We start from the raw sequence: 18,096 nt of genomic DNA on the forward strand, positions 1-18,096 counted from the left end.
TTTCATAACACTGGTCTGTCAAATCATAAGGTACTTACCTTGAGTTGTTCTGCACAAAGAGAATTGGTTGTGTAGTGTATTTTACGTGTGGTTTTACTTTAATGGAAGTGAAGTGTTTTGCAAACAGATGGTCTAGAAATAAATTTACTTTTACTTTTCAACCAAAAACATTGAGTCAGTGTTTGCTTGAGTCACAGTAATTGTGGTCCTTTGTGTAATCTCTACTACTGCTCATTTGCTCTTGAGATAAGTCTGGCTGCTCTGCTACTGCTACCACTTTAACAGTATAGTACAGGCTTGTACCAAAGGTGAACTTGTATTGCCACTTGTAGTCTTAATTGTGTGTAGCGGTCCCTAAGGGCACTGCACAGGATTCTGCCAAACATTTGCCAACTATGCAAAGTCTTGCTTGGCTCCTTCCCCGCACGCTATGTTCCTGGGATCCTGTCTGAGCACATAGTCTTGCATTGCTACCACATGAGATGACATAGTGAAGTCCATCCTTGAGAAGGCCCACTTGCTTTCACAAAAAACAGCTGCATCAATCTGCAACCTGAAATCCCTTTTGGGAATGTCTTTCTGCATTCCCCTGATCCAGCGCTGCAAGCTTCAGATGAGGCCTTTCTATGAATTTCTCAATCCCTGCCGGAAGCAGATCTTCAGTGATTGGGAAGAAAGCATTCTTCTGACACAACCCTTCCACGACGAACTGCGTTGGTGGACGATGCACTCCAATACCACCCAAAGGGTGCCCTTCCGGCTACCTGACCATCGGGCTACACTCGCAACTGATACAGCCCTGGGAGGCTGTGCAGCCCACACTGGAAAATGCCAAGCTAGTGGTCTCTGGTCACAGGAAGAAAAGGTGCTGCACATCAATGTCCTGGAGTTGCGAGCAGGGTTATGTGCTCTAAAATCCTTTCACCTACAGCTTCTGGGCCAGGTGGTGTGGGTATTCACTGACAACACTGCCACCATGTTTTGCATCCACAAGCAAGGCAGCACCCTTTCCACCATTCTGTCCTCAGAAGCCCAGGCTCTGTGGTAGTGAGCTCTAGCCCACAAGGTGTTCCTCATTCCGTTCCATCTGCCAAGAATACACAACACAGTGACGGACTCCCTCAGCAGGGTATTGCGATCCTGCCACACGTGGGAGCTTCTGCAAAGCCAAATTCACTTTTTTCTTTCCGCATGTGGGGAGTTCTGGACATAGACCCCTTTCATACCGAGGTCAACAGGAGGTGCAAGGCATTCACCAGCAGGTTCCATCATGCAGGAAGCATGGGGGATACGCTCACGATGCCGTGGGATTGGAAGTTTCTTCATGCGTCCCGCCCCCAATTTCCTCTTGTGCTGCGAGTCCTCAATATTTCCAGGTGGCATCAGTGTAGACTGATCCTGGTTGCCCCGGCCTGGCAGAGACAATTCTGGTTCTCAGAAATCCTCAGTCTCTCTTCGGCACCTCCCATCAAATTGTCTCCACTCTTTGAACCTGCTGTTCAGGGACAGCGGAGCAGACCTGCATTACGCCCCGGATGCTCTCAACCTGACGCATTGGTTCCTGCATTCCTAAACATTGGATGGATTCCTATGCCTCTAGACTGTCGGAATATCCTTGCCAAAGCCTGAGCTTCCTCCACGATTTTCTGCTACAAGAGCAAGGGGAAACGCTTCACTGTTTGGTGTGCTGTCCAAGGAATCGACCCTTTCTGCTCCCAAGCTCAAGGCATCTTGCCTTACCTTATATCCTTGGCACAGAGTGGATTGGCACATTCCTTGATCAAGGTACACTTTGCTGCCATATCAAGGTTTACTTGTTGCCTTGGGTGACCTTGTTTATGGTTTTACAAACTCATTAAAAAAAATCCTCAAAGGCTGTTCCATTCCGTCCTTCCAATTCGAACACCTGCTCCTGCATGGGAACTGAATGTGGTCCTCTCTAAGTTTATGGGTCCCCCTTCGAGCCCATACATACGCCCAGTCTGATGTTTTTATCTTGGAAGACTGCCTTTTTGGTTGCAATCACCTTAGCGAAGTGAGTGGGAGAAAGCCAAGCTTTTTCATACAACAACCCTACCTGGTTTTTCACAAGTCCAAATTGGTTCTTCCTAGTTTCATGGCCAAGGTTCCGTCTACGTTCCATCTGAACAAACCTGTGGTTTTGCTAGTCCTTTTTGGTTCACCACCTTCTCCGGCTGAATGCTCCTTACATTCCTTGGTACGAGCTCTGACTTCTATATTTCTTGCACCAAGCAGTTCCGCAAATCTTCTCAGCTATTTGTGACATTTGGCCACTCTGCAATGGGCAAATGTCTTTTCAAGTCATCAATTTCCTGGCTGTCTGCATGCATCTGAGTCATCAGCTGACCAACAGGCCCCTTCCCGGCACGTCTAAAGTTCACTCTGAGGGCTGGTGCTGCTACTACAGGCTTTCTCTCTGGTGCTCCTCTGGTGGATATCTGAAAGGCTGCCACTTGGAGATCGGTGCATACCTTTGAGGTTCTACTGTGTTGACAGGGATTCCACAGAGGAGTCCAGAGTCTGCCTGGCAGTGCTCCGCAATCTGTTTGGGTGAGTGTTTTCTACAGGTAAGCCTTACCTCTGCCTTTTATTGTTTCGTACCGCTTTGTAATCTATTCAAACGGCATGTGAATCTATGAAAGATCCAATGCTGGAGAGTCTAACTCCTGTTCTCCAGCATTGGGATCTCTCATAGATTCTCGTCCGACCCTCACTCCTACCTCACCTATGGCTTTTCTCCAGGGGTTGAGATAAAGTGGGACCGTTCTATTGGCTATGGGGCAATCAATATAACCCAAAATGAGCACCAAAGTAACACCAGTTTTAAAATAGAAATGTAAACTGCTTTTTTTTCTTTTTGTTTTAAACGTGTTTATTTTAAACGGGCAGGTTATGGCAATACAAAGCTTAATCACTTGCGACATGTAGCATACAGTAATACCATTTGACGCTCCTCCCACCCCACCCTTTGGTCTCAAGTTCCTTCTTCACTTCCCTGTAGGGGGTCTCCCTCCCAAATAGTTCTCCTGGCCAGTTGGGGCTTGAAAGTCAGGGCTGGGAACCTTTGGTCAAACTCCAATACCTGACCCCAGATGTTGCGAAAGCGATGCAGGGTGCCTGCTCTGGCAGCCGTCACCTTCTCGGCGATCAGGATGTCCCAGACTTTTATCCACCAGAAAGGCATGAGAGGGCCTTCTGTCGTTTTCCAGGTGCGGGCTATCACGTTCCTACCCGCAAGTAGCCATTGTGACAATAGTTTGGCCTTGGGGCCAGACCTGGGGTAGATCCCGGGGATCGGTGCGCCAAGGAGGATAGGTTCGGGGGCCAAGGGCAGTCGCACCTGAGTGATGTCCGCTATCGTTGCCAGGCATTGTTTCCAAAAGGCTTGGGCCTTGGGGCAGGACCACCACATGTGGAAGAAGGAGCCTATTTGGCCGCACTGCCTCCAGCATTGAGGGTTGATCGTGGAGTTCATGTGGTGGAGTCTTAGGGGAGGGTAGTACCACCGGAGGAGGATCTTGTAGGTGCACTCTCTATTCGTGATGCATGATGAGGAGGTGTGAGCCCAGGACCAGATGTCAACCCACTGTTGGTCCTCAATCGGATGGCCCAGGTCCGCCTCCCATAGGGCCATATACCAGGTCTTGGAGGTTAGGAAGTCCATTTGGAGGCGCTTGTATAGAGTGGAGATTCTTCCTCGGGACGGGAGCTCCTTAAGGGTCAATTTGATGGCTGTGGGGGGGACGAGTAGCCGCCTGGCAAATCTGTGGATGAGTGCACCAGTGGCATAGCTGGGTATACGTGAACCTATCTCGTTCTTGGATCCCAAAGAGTTCTTTGCATCGCTCAAAGGTGCAGGGTTGGCCCCCTTCAAAAAGTTGACTCAGGGTCTCTGGGCCTCCTGCAATCCAGGCCTTAAAATTCCAGGGAGACAGACCAGGAGAGAAGGTTGGGTTCATGAACACTGGGGAAAGGGGGCTGAGCCCCGTCGGGATCCTCTTCTGCCTCAGCGCCTTGTCCCACACCGAAATGGTGTGTTTGATGGATGCCAGGAGATTCCGCCACTGTCGCCGTTCCGGAGAGGGGGACATGTGGGAGAAAGCGTAGCGGGAGGGGCAATTGCGCTTGTTCGAGGTCTACCCATCTGGGGTGGTTGTTGAGGACTTGCCATGATTGGATACAAGACAGGTGAGCCGTCATTTGGTATTTCTGCAAGTCAGGACCCCGAGCCCACCCAATTTCGCGTTGCCCAGCATCGTGGATTTAGGGATCCTGGGCTTTTTCCCCCTCCAAATAAACTGCAGCATTTTCTTCTGTAAGCATTGAAGGGCCGGCGCCGGGACTGGCACCGGGAGTGTGGAGCATGCATACAGAAATCTCGGTAGTAAGTTCATCTTACAGGCTGTAATACGGCCCATCAGCGATGTCTCCTGTGTCGCCCAGCGTCTCAAATCTGCCTCCAAGTTTGTAAATAATGGGGGAAAATTAGCCCGATAAGTCTTGCTTGGACTGGCCGGGATCTGAACTCCCAAGTAACTAATTCCTTTGGTCGACCATTGTATTGGGCACAGCGGAACCAGGGCCTCTCTGGCTTCTCGGGTCAAGCCCACTCCCATGGCGACTGATTTCCGGTAGTTGACTGTGAAGCCTGTGACCCTGCCATAGCTCGTTATCTCAGCCAGGGCTTGAGGGAGGGAGGAGCGGGGTTTCGTGATAGTCAGGAGGACATCGTCTGCATAGAGGGCCAGCTTGTGGTGCGCCGGGCCTGATTGAAAGGCTTCGACTGCAGGATTCAACCTGATCCGCTGGGCAAATGGTTCCATAATTAAAGCGAAGAGAAGTGGCGACAGCGGGCATACTTGTCGGGTTCCGTAAGTTAGGTTGATGGGGGAGGAGAGGGTGCCGTTAACTCTAAGAAGGGTTTTGGGGGCTTTGTAATTTGCCAGCGTCATCTGCAGAACTCCGGGCCAAATCCAAAATCCTCCAGGGTGAGCCTCATGAAAGTCCAATCCACTTTGTCAAAAGCCTTGGTCGCATCCAGGGCCAAGAGCACCAGCTCCCGGGAATCCCGGGAGGCGAGTTCCACCAGATCCAAGGCTCTTCGAATGTTTTCGGCCGCGGAGCGGTGTCTGAGGAAGCCACTCTGATCTGCACTGATTATCTCCGGCAAAAATCGAGACAGACGGGACGCCAGGATTTTAGAGTAAATATTGGCATCTATGTTGAGCAGGGCGATGGGTCTATATGATGCAGGGTTCTTCGGATCGCCCCCAGGTTTAGGTAGTAGGACCGTAATTGACTCCTGCATGGACGGGGTTACAGTGCCCGTGGTCCTGAACGAGTTAAACAACTGTACCAAAGGTGCTAATAGTTGGGGTTTGAAAATCTTGTAGAACCTGGTTGTGTAGCCATCAGGGTCAGGGGCTCAGGATTTAAGAGCTTTTATTGCCTCGTCCACTTCTTCGTCAGTGATAGGCGCCTCTAGAGAGTCACGGGCTGTTCTTTTTAGCTGGGGAAGCACTGCACCCCGTAAGTATTCCTTCTGTTCCTCCATGTCCGCGCTGGAGTGGTCATCACCTGAGTCAGGTGGGCCGCAGCGAGCTGCAGTTTGTCCTGGTCAGCGTAATAGACCTTGCCTCGTTGGTCCCGCAGGCCCACAATTGTATTGTTCCTCTTCGCCTTGGCAAGTTTGGCCACTAGTAGCTTATTTGCTTTGTTGTTTTTAGCATAATAAAACTGTTTAGCTTTTGCCATTTGGTGGGCAGTGTGTTCAGCATAGTGGGCTTCAATCTTTTTCTGTGCTATCCGGATGGCCCGCTGGGTTTTAGGGGTCCAGCCCTTCTCCTTATGAGTCCTTTCTGCATTTTTAAGATCTTCCTCAAGGCCCTGGCGAGTTTGACGCTTGTGTCTATGATAGGCCGCTCCTTGCGCAATCAGTTCACCCCGCACTACTGCCTTCATTGTGTCCCAAGTGTTGGCGGTAGAGGTGTCCTCACTGGGGTTCTCCTTAAAGAAGTTGGTGATTGTGGTTGCGATTGCGTCCCTGAGTGTCATCTCGTTGAGAATCGGATCATATAGAGTCCATCTGCGCTGTTGGGGGTTAGCTGGGGGTTAGCTGGTTCCTGCACTCGGATTTCCAGGGTCACCGGAGCATGATCAGACAAGATTCTGGAGCCAATTGTCACATTGTTAGTAAACGTAAAGATTTGTGGGGACACTAGGAGAAGATCTATCCTGGAGAAGGTTCGGTGGACGTAAGAATAAAAGGAAAAGTCTCTTTCGGATGCGTGGAGTACTCTCCATGAATCCACCACCCCCAAGGTTCTAAAGAGTTGTAGGAGAGCCAGGGCTATGGTGAGGTCTCCAGCACTTGGCGGGTGTGACTTGTCTTTCGAGGGGTCCGGGACCCCATTGAAGTCCCCTCCAATCACTATCTGGCCTTCCAAAAACCGGGAGAGGGTTGTACTCAGGGATTCATAGAACAGCGCCTGGCCTGAGTTGGGTGCGTATACAGAGATTATAGAATAAAGTTGTCCTAGTAATAGGCATTTCACCGCCATGTACCGCCCCTCCGGGCAGCTTATAGAGTCCAGAATCTGAGGGTTCAGGCCCCTCCCGAATAGGATAGCAGTGCCACCCCTCTTGGAGTTCCAAGACGCGAAAAGTTGCTTCGGAAAGTCTCGGGAGCGCAGGCGGCTGTGGTCTGCCGGCAGCAGATGGGTTTCTTGTAGCATAGCCACGGCTGCACCGTCGTTCTGAAGTTTCTGTAGGATGGACTTGCGTTTGGCGGGTGAATAAACTTCTTTTGTTGTTAGCAAGGATTCATAGTCTGACAATGGGGACTATTCAAACAGCATGTGGATCTATGAAAGATACCAATGCTGGAGAATCAGAGCTACCAGTAAGTAACGTATTCCTTCCTGGTTGCGTACTTGTGTTGTTGTTTGGCAACGATAGGCAGTCCTCTGGGCACTTGCATACAATGTGTGAATGAGCCAATGTTATCTTTCCCCAAGAGAGGACTGTCTTGAAATGTATGGGAACAGATCTCATCTCATTTTTCTGTGGTTGCTTTACAGAGGGGTTGACCCCCAAGACGGGCCTCTAGGATGCAGAGGGAAGGGACTATGACTAGTCCATCACAGCGCTTGTGGGCATCCCCAGCCCCCAGAATTCCCCCCTAAACTTTGCAGGTGATCCACCTAGTGTGACTTCAGTCACATAACATTTCTCTTGTGAGCTTGCGCTGAAAGCCGCTGCTCCTGCAGGTGAATTGTGAATGCTAACCACCTTGTAGATGCAGTGCCTGTCAGTGGTTTGTACATAGTAACACTCCTGGTAGGTTATCTCTGTATTATATACGTGCTTGTATGTCATTTATTTGTCTTGCTGAAGTATAGATTTGGACTAGTGTTCTTTTTCCCCTAAGATCTCTGCTGATGTTTACCATGGAGAATTGCTTCTACCTGTTGATCTCGCAAGCCATGCGTTACCTGAGGGACCCTTCTGTGCACCCACGTGACAAACAGCGAATGAAGCAGGAGTTGAGCTCTGAACTGGTGAGTGCTAGCCTTCAAATTATGATTTATTCCTTTTCCTGTGGGCGTCAGTGTGCACATGAAAGACAAACAATCATAAGTCAAGGTGGAAGCTGAGACTCAAAATTCAATTAATCACAAGACAAGTATTCAATATGTTAATCATTGTAATAAAAAAAGATTTGTATTGCTTTCTTAAAGCTGGAGGCACACGAGATAGCATGTTTATCAGATGGAAGGGAGTTCCACAGCCCAGGTGCACAAACATCAAAGCTTGTCCCACCAAAGCTTTTTAATTTAAAGCGAGAGAGGGAAAATGTATTACTTGCATTAGATCAAATAGCTCACACCACAGATGCATCATGCAACCGACTTGACAAGTAGCCTGGTGCTTTACCTGCAACATTTGTGTGTGAGAGAAGGAACTTTATATGCTATTCTGTGTTGGAGAGGCAGCCAGTGGAGTGACCTTCTGGCCTCAGTAACATGATCAGTCCTGCCCAAACCACACACTGCTCTCACTGCACCATTTTGGGCAGCCTGCAAGCTTTTCAAGGTGGCTTTCGATGTTCCGACCATTCGGGTGTTACAGTAGCCAGTTTTTTAATTAACCGGGCACATGTCACCAATGACAAATTAGTTCTAGACAGAAATGGCTTAATCTGTCTGTGTAATTTAGTAATGTAGGCGCACAAGGTTTTCACTTGTGAAACATGTATGTTCATTGTCAAATTCGAATCACGATAGACTGTTGGAGTTTTCACAGATGACACAACTGAGATAGAGGAGTCAGTGATATTAAATTGCCCATATTTTGCATCCAGTGTTCTTAAGCGTTGCGCATAGCCCACAGTTAGCAACTCTGGTGTGTTATTGTTAAGTGCAAGAGAATGAATGACCATCCATGTTTGGATCTGCATGCAAGTGTGGTTAATGTAGGCAAAGTGCGGCTCCCACAGAGGCGGGTCCAGCTAGTGTCTACAGGTGTCCGCAGGGACTACAAAGGTGTCAGGTCATGCAGAATGATGTAGTTCGTACAATTAAGAAAATAAATCACAGAGAGCATATATCGGCAGGAAGAAAGGATCTACACTGGCTCAGAATAGAAGACAGGGTTAATTTTAAGGCTATGACGATAGTCCACAGATGTCTTTTTGGAGAGGTGCCGATATATTTTAAACAATTCTCACTATATGCGCCCCAGAGAAGCCTAAGATCAGCAGACGCAGGTCTCCTGAATACCAGATGCTAAACAGGCCTCTGGACGAGGCAGAGCTTTCCCGGTCAGGGCCGCTAAATATTGCAACAAGCTACCTGCTGTCCTGAGACCAGAAGGAAACTACCTTACTTTCAGGAAATCATCGAAAACGCTCCTCTTCCAATAACTCTTAAAGAATTATTGCATCCTCAGGACATGTTTCTGGATACTCAGAAGCTGGACATTTTCTCCAATTTTGCGAATTTTAAATCACTGGTTCTCCGCGCCCTGATGCCTGCAGGCTTACGGCGCGTTATAAGCGCATAGAAATAGGGGAAGCCAGCGGCCAGCCGTCAACCAGCAGTGACTAAACAAGGTAGGAGTGACCCAAGTTGGTTATTAGAGCCTGCACTCTACCCTGACAACCCTGACCCATAGCAGATTCTCAGACTTACATTGTAAAGTGTTTAAAAAAAGAAAAGAAAATTGCATTGTGAAACCTAATGCTCCCCCCCCTCTTTACAGGACTTTCAGACTTGTGTGTTTTTCTAGGTGTGTTCAAACAAAATTGCATTGTGACGTATTTAAAATTGCGTTGTAAAACCTAGGCCTTTTCCCCCTACAGGACTTTCAGACTTGTGTGTTTTCTCCAGTATCTATACGACACTGTGATGGTAGTAGCCATTCTGCAGTCGACTTTTTAGCTAAGCATTCATCTAGCAACTGTCTACCATTGTCTGAGCGCCTGTCGTCTTGTCCAATTGCCTACTATTGTCTCATCTCTCCCAGTCTCGTCTGCTTGCGCCCCTCCCTGCGTCCTTCCCTAGTGTTCTTCCTGCCTCCTTTCCCCCTTTACTCTTCTCTCCTATCCCCACCTACTCTATGGTGCTTTGTTTCCTATCTTTTCTAACTGCTAATCTATTGATTATCCTTCTCTCCTCACTAAATCTGGTAGGAAGAAGGTTAAAAAGGATATCCTGGTCTCCAACCCAGGCCTCCCTATCGCTGACAACTATACCAGTGCTGCCTCTAGACAAATCCTCACCGACATCCTCTTTGGTGTTCCCTCGCCAGACCTATGGACTCTTCATATGGTCTCTGTGCTTTCTCCTTTCTCTTCTTCCCCCATCAATGGTGGCACCCAGTGGGAGGTCCTCCTGGCCTCCTTCCACTCCTGTAAGGTCATCATTAATGTTTACTTGAATCGTACTGTCTTGGTCCAAGGCCTTCAGGCCATCTTCTCATCTTTGATAGACGCTTCCCGCGCCTCATCAATTTCCTTCCTTCTCATGCTGTCCCCTTTCTTCCCTCCACGGCTTCCTTGCCTCCCCCCTGCTGTCTCCTCCTTGGCTACCTTGCCGTCTCCTCCTTCCTCTTCTACACCTCAGCAGGGTGTACCTCTGATCTGTACCCTTCCCCGGAAGTCTTTCAAGGACGGCAACCTTCTCCATATTGCCACCGTCAACTCTCGCTCAGCTGCCAACCACTCCTCGGACATCTGCCGCCTCCTGGAGGAACTTGACCTCTATGTCCTCTGTCTCACCGAGACATGGTACACGGCCAGCTCTGTCACGAGCTTTGACACTCTCTGATGACTACAAGATCCTGTCCGCGCCCAGGTCCATCCGTTCCGGAGGGGGTGTAGCCCTGATCTTCCCTCAGTGGATTCCTTCCTCTGTCATTCATAGGCAGGCCTACTCCTCTTTCGAATGCCTCGTCTGTAGGCTCCCTCTCCTAGCCATTCCCTTACTGTGGCTACTATCTATCGGCCACCTGGTCAGATCTCTTCCTTCTTCTCTGAATGGGTGGACCTTTCCTCTTCTCTCCTGGTCTCGACCACTCAAGTCCTCCTTCTTGGAGACTTTAACATCCACCTGGATGCTTCCGGTCCTTCCAATGGACTCTTTTGTGACCTCTTTTGTGACCTCTGCGACTCTCTCTCACTCTCTATTCTCCCCTCTGGCCCGACTCACTCTGCAAGGGACACTCTTTTTTATTACTTGTATTGCGCGCCAGACCCAGGGGTAACTGGGCGCATTTTATAAGACAATTTACAGCTTAGTTACAGGAAAAACACATGGCAGAAAGAAACAAGAAATGTACACAAGAATATAAATACACAATATACACAACAGGCAGGAGTGATGGTGCAAGTATTTACAATTCTACTTAAGCAGGCAGTAGCTGCTAGGTAGTAGGTGTGCAAAATGCAGAAGTGGAGAGAGACGCAGGATAAGTCCAGGCAAGATGGTAGTCAGCTATTTGTCTACGTCTTTAATCCACCTTGTAAGGTTGTGTCGGAAGGTGAAGTAAGGTTGGTTTGTCCGCAGGGTGGGTGGTAGGGAGTTCCAAAGTTGAGCTGCTTTAACCTGGAAGCTACAGCCACCGACTCTGGACAATTTAAATCTGGGTGTTGATATGTTATTAGAGTTAACGGATCTGGTGAATCTTGTCGGTCTAGTTCTCGTGAGTCTCGCAGAGCGGTAGCATGGTGTGGCAATGTTTAGGCATTTGTAAACAAGCAAGGCCACTTTTAGCTGGATTTTCTCCTGGGTAGAGAGCCAGTTGTTGGCCCTTCTGAGTTCGGTGATGTGGGTTCTGCTGGGAATGCCTAATGCTGCTCTAAGCGTGTTATTCTGTAAGATTTGAATTCTTTTGATAACTTCCTTGTTGGCCCCAATATAGAGCGAGTTGCAATAGTCCAACTTTGATAACACGAGCGCTCTCGCCAGTGTGATGTAGCTGTTGTTGGACAGGAAGGGTTTGCCTGCTTTTATCAATTTGCAGGTGTAGGCGGTGGCAGAAGCCATCGCGTTCACCTGCTTGTTGAAAGAGAGGGTAGAGTCCAGGTAGAAACCCAGAGTTTACCGCGTGAGCAGTTGTGATTTGGTTATTATCTATGGTAAAGTAGGAGTAGTTAGGGACCAGTTTTTTTAGGGTAGCGGGTGTGCCAAGGATAATGATTTCAGTTTTGTCATCATTCAGGCATAGTCCATGAGTGGCCATCCATGCCTGGATGATGATATACACCCTGTTCACCAAGGCCAAATCCTTATCATAATCACCAGTAAGTGGTAGGAGAATCTGAGTATCATCTGCATAGTTATTGTAGGTGATACCAAGAAGGTCCAGATCATCGAAAAGGGGCTTCGTGAAGATGTTGTAGAGTGTAGGAGAAATGCAAGAACCCTGGGGCACGCCGCATGTAATGGGGATGGAGTCTGCTGCTGCGGTGGTGGAGAAGACTCTCATGGTCCTATTATTGAGGAAGGATTGGATCCAGCCTGTGGCTTCCTCAGAGAAGTGCGCCGCCATGTCCAAATGCCTACAGAGGACCTTGTGGTCAACAAGGTCAAATGCAGCTGATAAGTCCAGAAGGAGGAGTAAGGCTGGTTTTCCTTGATCCCTTAGCTCGTCAATTTGTACTTTTAGATCTAAAAGGGCTGTTTCGGTCCCGTGCTGGGGACGGAAGCCAGACTGCCGTGCTCCCAGCAGGTTGTTGGTTTCAAAGTGTTTCTGAATTTGTGAGTACGCCACTTTATCTATAATTTTTAGGAGGAATGGCACGGTGGTGATTTGACAGTAATTCATGGGTATGGCTGGGTCTAGCGTCTGTTTTTTGAGCAGTGGGAGAACCCAAAATTCTTTTAAGTTGCTCGGTATAGATCCTGTTGTGAATGAAGCGTTAATGAGTTTAAGGATAAAGGGAGCCAGGTCTCTGGCCTCATCCTTTATCAATTGGGCTGGACATTTCGTGTCACAAGCAAGCATGTGTCCGTTGAGGCTTTCGCCGCCACTTTCTCACCCCCCGCCATCCCCATTTGGCTGACTCACACCCTGACACAGCCCTTTCCATGCTCCACTCTATCTCTGATACTCTCGATGTTCTTGCCCGTGCCATAAGGATCCGCTTGAAGCCCCAAAGCCAAGTGCAATTCCTGGTACGGCTCGGACCTCGTCACCCTCAAATGCCAGTGCAGGGTAGCTGAGCGAAAATGGCATGCTTCTGGGGCATCCTCCGACAAACTGGCCTGCTGCCTGCTCCAAAGGCAGTACCAGCTCTCTGTCCGCACCAAGTAGAGCTCACATCCAAGCCCGCGTCTCTGCGGCATCTAACAACTCGGCCGTACTCTTTAAAATCTGCAAGGAACGGGGGGCGTGGCCAGCCGAGGACGCCGTCCCATGCCTCCTTGGTGAGCTCTGTGCCTAAAGTTACACAAACTTCTTTGAATCGGTCCCCCTACAGTCAAAATGGTGGACGGGACCGAGTGCCTTCCCTAGGGGACCTGCGACCCGACGGCAACTATGAAGACAGTGCCCTGCGATGTAGAGAACCAAGCTGGGAGTCCCTAAGTACACGCCAGGAACATTTGTAATGGTCCTGCTTGCTCCGGAAAATATGACTACGACACACCTCTGAAATCTGAGGCGCCGCACCGCGACAGCCTACCCCTCCCCACACCTCTGTGATCCATTTGCGAGCTGCTCGAACATCAACGGACCTGACGTGAAGCTCCCGTCCCGTGATGCGGGGAAGGAGCTGTAGGGCTACCGAGACCCAGTTGGGTCGCTACAGTGGCTGCAGCTCCATTCCGCGAAGAAAACAAGCGGGTCTGCCCGCGGCTTGGAGCGGGAAAGGAGGAGGAGCCGCACTGAGACAACCTACCCCTTCCCTCCACATCGCTGGGATCCGCTCAAGCGCTGCTCGAGTATCAACATTTCGAGGGGATTGGGTCCTCCGACGTATTCCATATCTATGACAGTAATCACCACAGCTGTGCTGCTTCGGAAACATTTCGGCGTCTGCATCCTACGTCGATGACGTCGATACAATGTCCTCGAGGGCCTCTGTCGAGCCGATGTCACCGGATGTTATAAGTAGGACGCACAACGCCTGAAGCCTCAGTTCCGTTTTTTCCACGAAAGTGTTTGCTTCGGAGATCTTGGCGCACCTCGGTTCTCCTGAGTACTGTTCTTTCGGTTCTTTGAACCTGTTCATTGTGAAGATTTACCATGATGTCTTTGTCTTCTTCCACCCTGCGGCCGAGTTTAAAGAAGTGTCGGGACTGCGGGTCCAAGATGTTGTTGACGGACTCGCACAACGCCTACCTCTGGTGCCTCGGTGAGGACTACGACACGGTTGACTGTGTAGACTGCCAGCCGCTTACATCGAAGGCCTTACGGGAGTTTAAGAAGAAGCTTTCTGTAGGTAGGGTGACCAAGCTCCGGAAGTCGAGATCCACGGGGCTTTCGACTGATGATTCGAGGGGCGACTCTTTGCATCGTCGGCGTAAGTCCGGGGGGGTCTCGGTCCAGGAGTAGGTCCCACCATTACTCTGCCTCTTTGAGGCACAAACGGAAGCGCCGTCATCGGTCGCCTTCCCCGTCCTCGTCCGAGGACTCTGTCCGTCGGCGGGTTGCTTGTCCCAACAAGCATTCCACTCCTGCCAAATGGGATTCATTTCGGCAGGAGATGATGGCGATTTTTCAGTCGCAGGGCTCTGTTCCGTCCACGCTGTCGAAAGATGCCGGCCGTGACCGTGCTAGAGACACCACTTGCACGCCTTCGGGTTCCAGCGGTCGTCACGACCACCGGGCGCCTTTGAGGTCCCGGTCAGACAAGGATGGTCACTCTAGACATGCCCTTTCTGGGTCCCGGTCCTCGACGCCCTCGAGACCATCGGAGCCTGTGAGGTCTTCGAAGAAGACATCGGCGCCGAGATCGTCGAGGGACTCTCTCGAGGCTCCGCCTCCGAGGAAGCCGTCAACGCCATCGGCGCCCAGGATGTCGAAGGACACACTCAGGGCTCCGCCCTCGAGGACTGTCGAAGCCATTGGCGCCACGCTCGACGTCGACGCAGATTCCATCGAAGCCCTCGACGCCTTCCGAGGCTGCTTTGTCAGAGGTACCCCGTGGCACGGTGGAACCCCCTAGAAAGGCTCTGGCCAAGGTTAAAAATGCCTTTGTCCCTTTTTCTGTGCCCTCTGGATTATATTTCTGAGGGGGTTGAAGGATCTGAGGAAGGTATGGTTCCTGATGAGGTACCTGACGAGATTTTGTCTGGTCATAGCCAGATTGAAGGCCTGCGTCGGTCGTTGCACGACGCCAGTGATCTGAACACCTCTCCGGAGGTAAAGTTCTGTAGGCCTGAGCCTGGCACCCATGCCGAGTCCTCGTACTGGCACCTTATGTCGAGGGTAACGGAATACTTGGGGTGGTCTGCGCCACCAGTGGATTTTCCACAGGATGACCTGACGGATATCCTCGACCAAGGTCCACCACCTGACCCAGTACTGCCATTCCATATGGCTTTGCAGAGCAGGGTGGCAGTGGCTTGGACTGCCCCGGAGAGTCTCCCGGCAGTGAGCAAGTCTTTGCCACGAAAATTAACCGGCCAGCCAGTAGCGACCCCTGCTACTTACCCACGCACCCCACTCCGGAGAGTTTGGTGGTGCAGGTGGCTATGGCCCCAGCAAAGCAGGCGTCGCACCCTACCATCCCTCCTGATAGGGACGACAAGCGTTTTGATGGCTGGGCGAAGAAGGTGTTTTCTTCAGGGGGTATGGCTTTACAGGCAGCCAACTCTGTGTGTGCCTTGTCACGTTTCACGCACACTCTGTGGAACTGTATTTCGTTAGCGGCTGAACATATTCCCAAAGGGGAACAAAGGGATGGTTTTCTTGCTATTGTGCAGGATGGCAAGGAAGCCATGTGTGAGTCCGTTCAGTCTGGACTGGACATGGCAGATTGTGTCAGCCGGTCCATGGCGGCGAGCACCATAATACGCAGGTTTGCGTGGTTGCGGAAGTCGGGGTTTGCTCCTGATGTTCAAGCCCGGCTCCTCAACATGCCCTTTGATGGTGAACATCTTTTTGGCAGCAAGGCTGACGAGAGCCTTGAGAGGTTGCAGACCTCCAAAGCTGCAGCGAAGCTGTTGAGCGCTGCAGTTCGCCAACCTCCGCATTTGCGTCCTAGTGGACAGCAATGGAGGGGAGGTTCCTTTCAATATTACTCATCTTTTAGTAAATCAAGAGGAGCTGCAAGTCAAAGGGGCCACCGTAGGAGTACCAGAGGTGGAAAACAGGGTACTCGAGGTGCCAAGGCCGCTCGGACAGTTGCCTCGTTGCCCTCAGGAACTGCCGCAGCCGGTTGGGGGAAGGCTGGCGCAGCATCTTGTAGAATGGTGTGCCATTACTTCAGATGTGTGGGTTCTGGAGATCATAGCCCACGGCTACTGTCTTCCTTTCCGGCAGAGGCCTCACGACAATCCACCAGGGAATCTCTCTTTTGAAGATTCCGGATCTGCTCCTTGCGCAGGAAATTTAGTCCCTGCTGGAGAAAGGCGCCATAGAACTGGTGCCTGTAGCGGAGAGGAACAAGGGATGGTATTCCCCTTATTTTTTGATTTCGAAAAAAAGACGGGGGATTGAGACCCATCATGGACTTGCACTGTTTGAACAAGCTCCTCAGGAAGGACAAGTTCAAGATGGTTACTCTTTCTCAAGTCCTCCAGGCCCTTCAACTTCAGGACTGGTTGGTGTCTCTCGACCTCAAAGGCGCTTACTTTCATGTGCCGATCCATCCCAAGCACAAGAAGTACCTGAGATTTGCGGTTGCACTTTGTTTCCGGTCCTGCCGTTCGGATTGACCTCCGCCCCGAGGGTCTTCACCAAGCTCATGTTGGTGGTGGCAGCTTATCTCAGGAAAGGAGGGATTCACGTCTACCCCTTCCTGGACAATTGGTTGATCAGGGTGCGCTCTCCCGAGCAAGTCCTGGGTCATCTGTCCGTCACAAGCTGGGCTTCTCCCTCAACTTAAAGAAGTCCCACTTGACACCTACCCAGCGGCTCCAGTACATCGGAGCAGTGGTTGACACATCCCTGGGGCAGTGTTTCCCTCCCCAGGTGAGGGCTCATCACATTCAGCAGATGGTGCACAAGTTTCAACATGCCCAGAGTCTCCCGGAGTTCGAGTTCTTGAGGTTGCTCGGCCTCATGGCATCCTGCATTCTTCTGGTGCCAGAGGTCAGGTTGCGGATGAGATCTCTGCAATGGGCTCTCAAGATGCAGTGGTCACAGTCCTCCGACAGGATGTCGGACCCAGTTCAGGTGCCGCCCTCGGTCGCCCAGGACCTTCTGTGGTGGGCCATCCAAGGCAATCTGATGAGGGGGGCTCCATTTTGGCTGCCCTGGCCAGAGGTGGCGATAGTGACGGACGCATCCCTCATGGGATGGGGAGTTCATGCCAACAAGTTGACAGTCAGCGGTCGTTGGTCTCCGTTGGAGTCCTGACTCCATATCAATCTGTTGGAGCTGAGGGCCATCAGGCTTGCCCTGAAGGCTTTTCTGTCGACTGTGCGAGGGAAGAATTTCCTGATTCTGACGGACAACACAGTGGCCATGCACCATCTCAACAAAAAGGGGGGGCAGGGTCACTTCCTCTGTGCAGGGTGGCGATGCAGCTCTGGTTCTGGGCCATCCAGCAGGAAGTTTCGATCATGGCAGTTCATCTGGCTGGAGACGAAAACGAGACGGCGAATGCTCTGAGAAGGCAGAGCGCGATCTCTCACGAGTGGGAGCTGGCTCAGGAGATTCTCCTGGAGATCTTCGCCCTTTGGGGGACCCCTCAAGTGGATCTCTTCGCCTCCATTATCAACCGGAAGTGCGAAAGGTTCTGCTCGCGGGAATTTCCTCCAAGAGGAGCCTTAGGAGACGCGTTAGTGGTGGAGTGGTCCTTCCCACTGCTTTACGTGTTTCCTGCAGTCCCCGCCATCCCGCAAGTGCTGCAGATGTTACGTAGGTTTGGTTCCCGGATGATCCTCATTGCTCTGGCATGGGCCCGGAGGACGTGGTACCCGGACCTTCTCGACTTGTCCAGCTGTCCGCCACGTCATCTTCCCTACCGAGATGATCTGCTCTCACGGGAGGGGGTCAGGTTCTCCTTCCAGAGGTCAGATTCCTCAACCTTGAGGTATAAGGATTGGGACCTCCCTGAAGACGTGATGGAGGTGTTGCTTTCGGCCAGACAGCCGGCAACAAAGTCCTTGTTCCGTTGCCGTTGGAGAAAGTTCTGCGACTGGTGCAGGGTTAAGAATGTGGATCCTTTTTCATGTGACATTCCTGTGGTTCTGTCTTTGTTGCTTTCGTTCGTTAACCCACAAGGGCCTGCAAGTGGGTACCATTAAAGGTTACCTGGCGGCGCTGCCCATATTTAAGCACTCATCTGAGGAGTGTTCTTATTTCAAAATTCCTTTAATTTCTCAGTTTCTCAAAGGACTCACTAATGTGTTTCAGCCGTCACCTTTCCAGGTGCCTGGTTGGGATTTGAACCTTGTTCTA

General features: G+C 50.8%; 1 protein-coding gene across 4 annotated transcripts in view; it reads left to right on the forward strand.

Moving 5' to 3' along the window:
- Nucleotides 1-18,096, forward strand: part of NUP188 (nucleoporin 188) — a 1,828,090-nt gene that overhangs the window by 1,787,716 nt on the left and 22,278 nt on the right. For all 4 annotated transcript variants that reach the window (XM_069609202.1, XM_069609203.1, XM_069609201.1 and 1 more), the window contains one exon: nucleotides 7,451-7,580. In XM_069609202.1, coding sequence (XP_069465303.1) covers nucleotides 7,451-7,580 — 130 coding nt within the window. The remainder of the gene's footprint in view (nucleotides 1-7,450; nucleotides 7,581-18,096) is intronic.

This window comes from Ambystoma mexicanum, chromosome 8, assembly GCF_040938575.1.
Source record: "Ambystoma mexicanum isolate Mex_15411 chromosome 8, UKY_AmexF1_1, whole genome shotgun sequence".
NCBI classification, from domain to species: Eukaryota; Metazoa; Chordata; class Amphibia; order Caudata; family Ambystomatidae; genus Ambystoma; species Ambystoma mexicanum.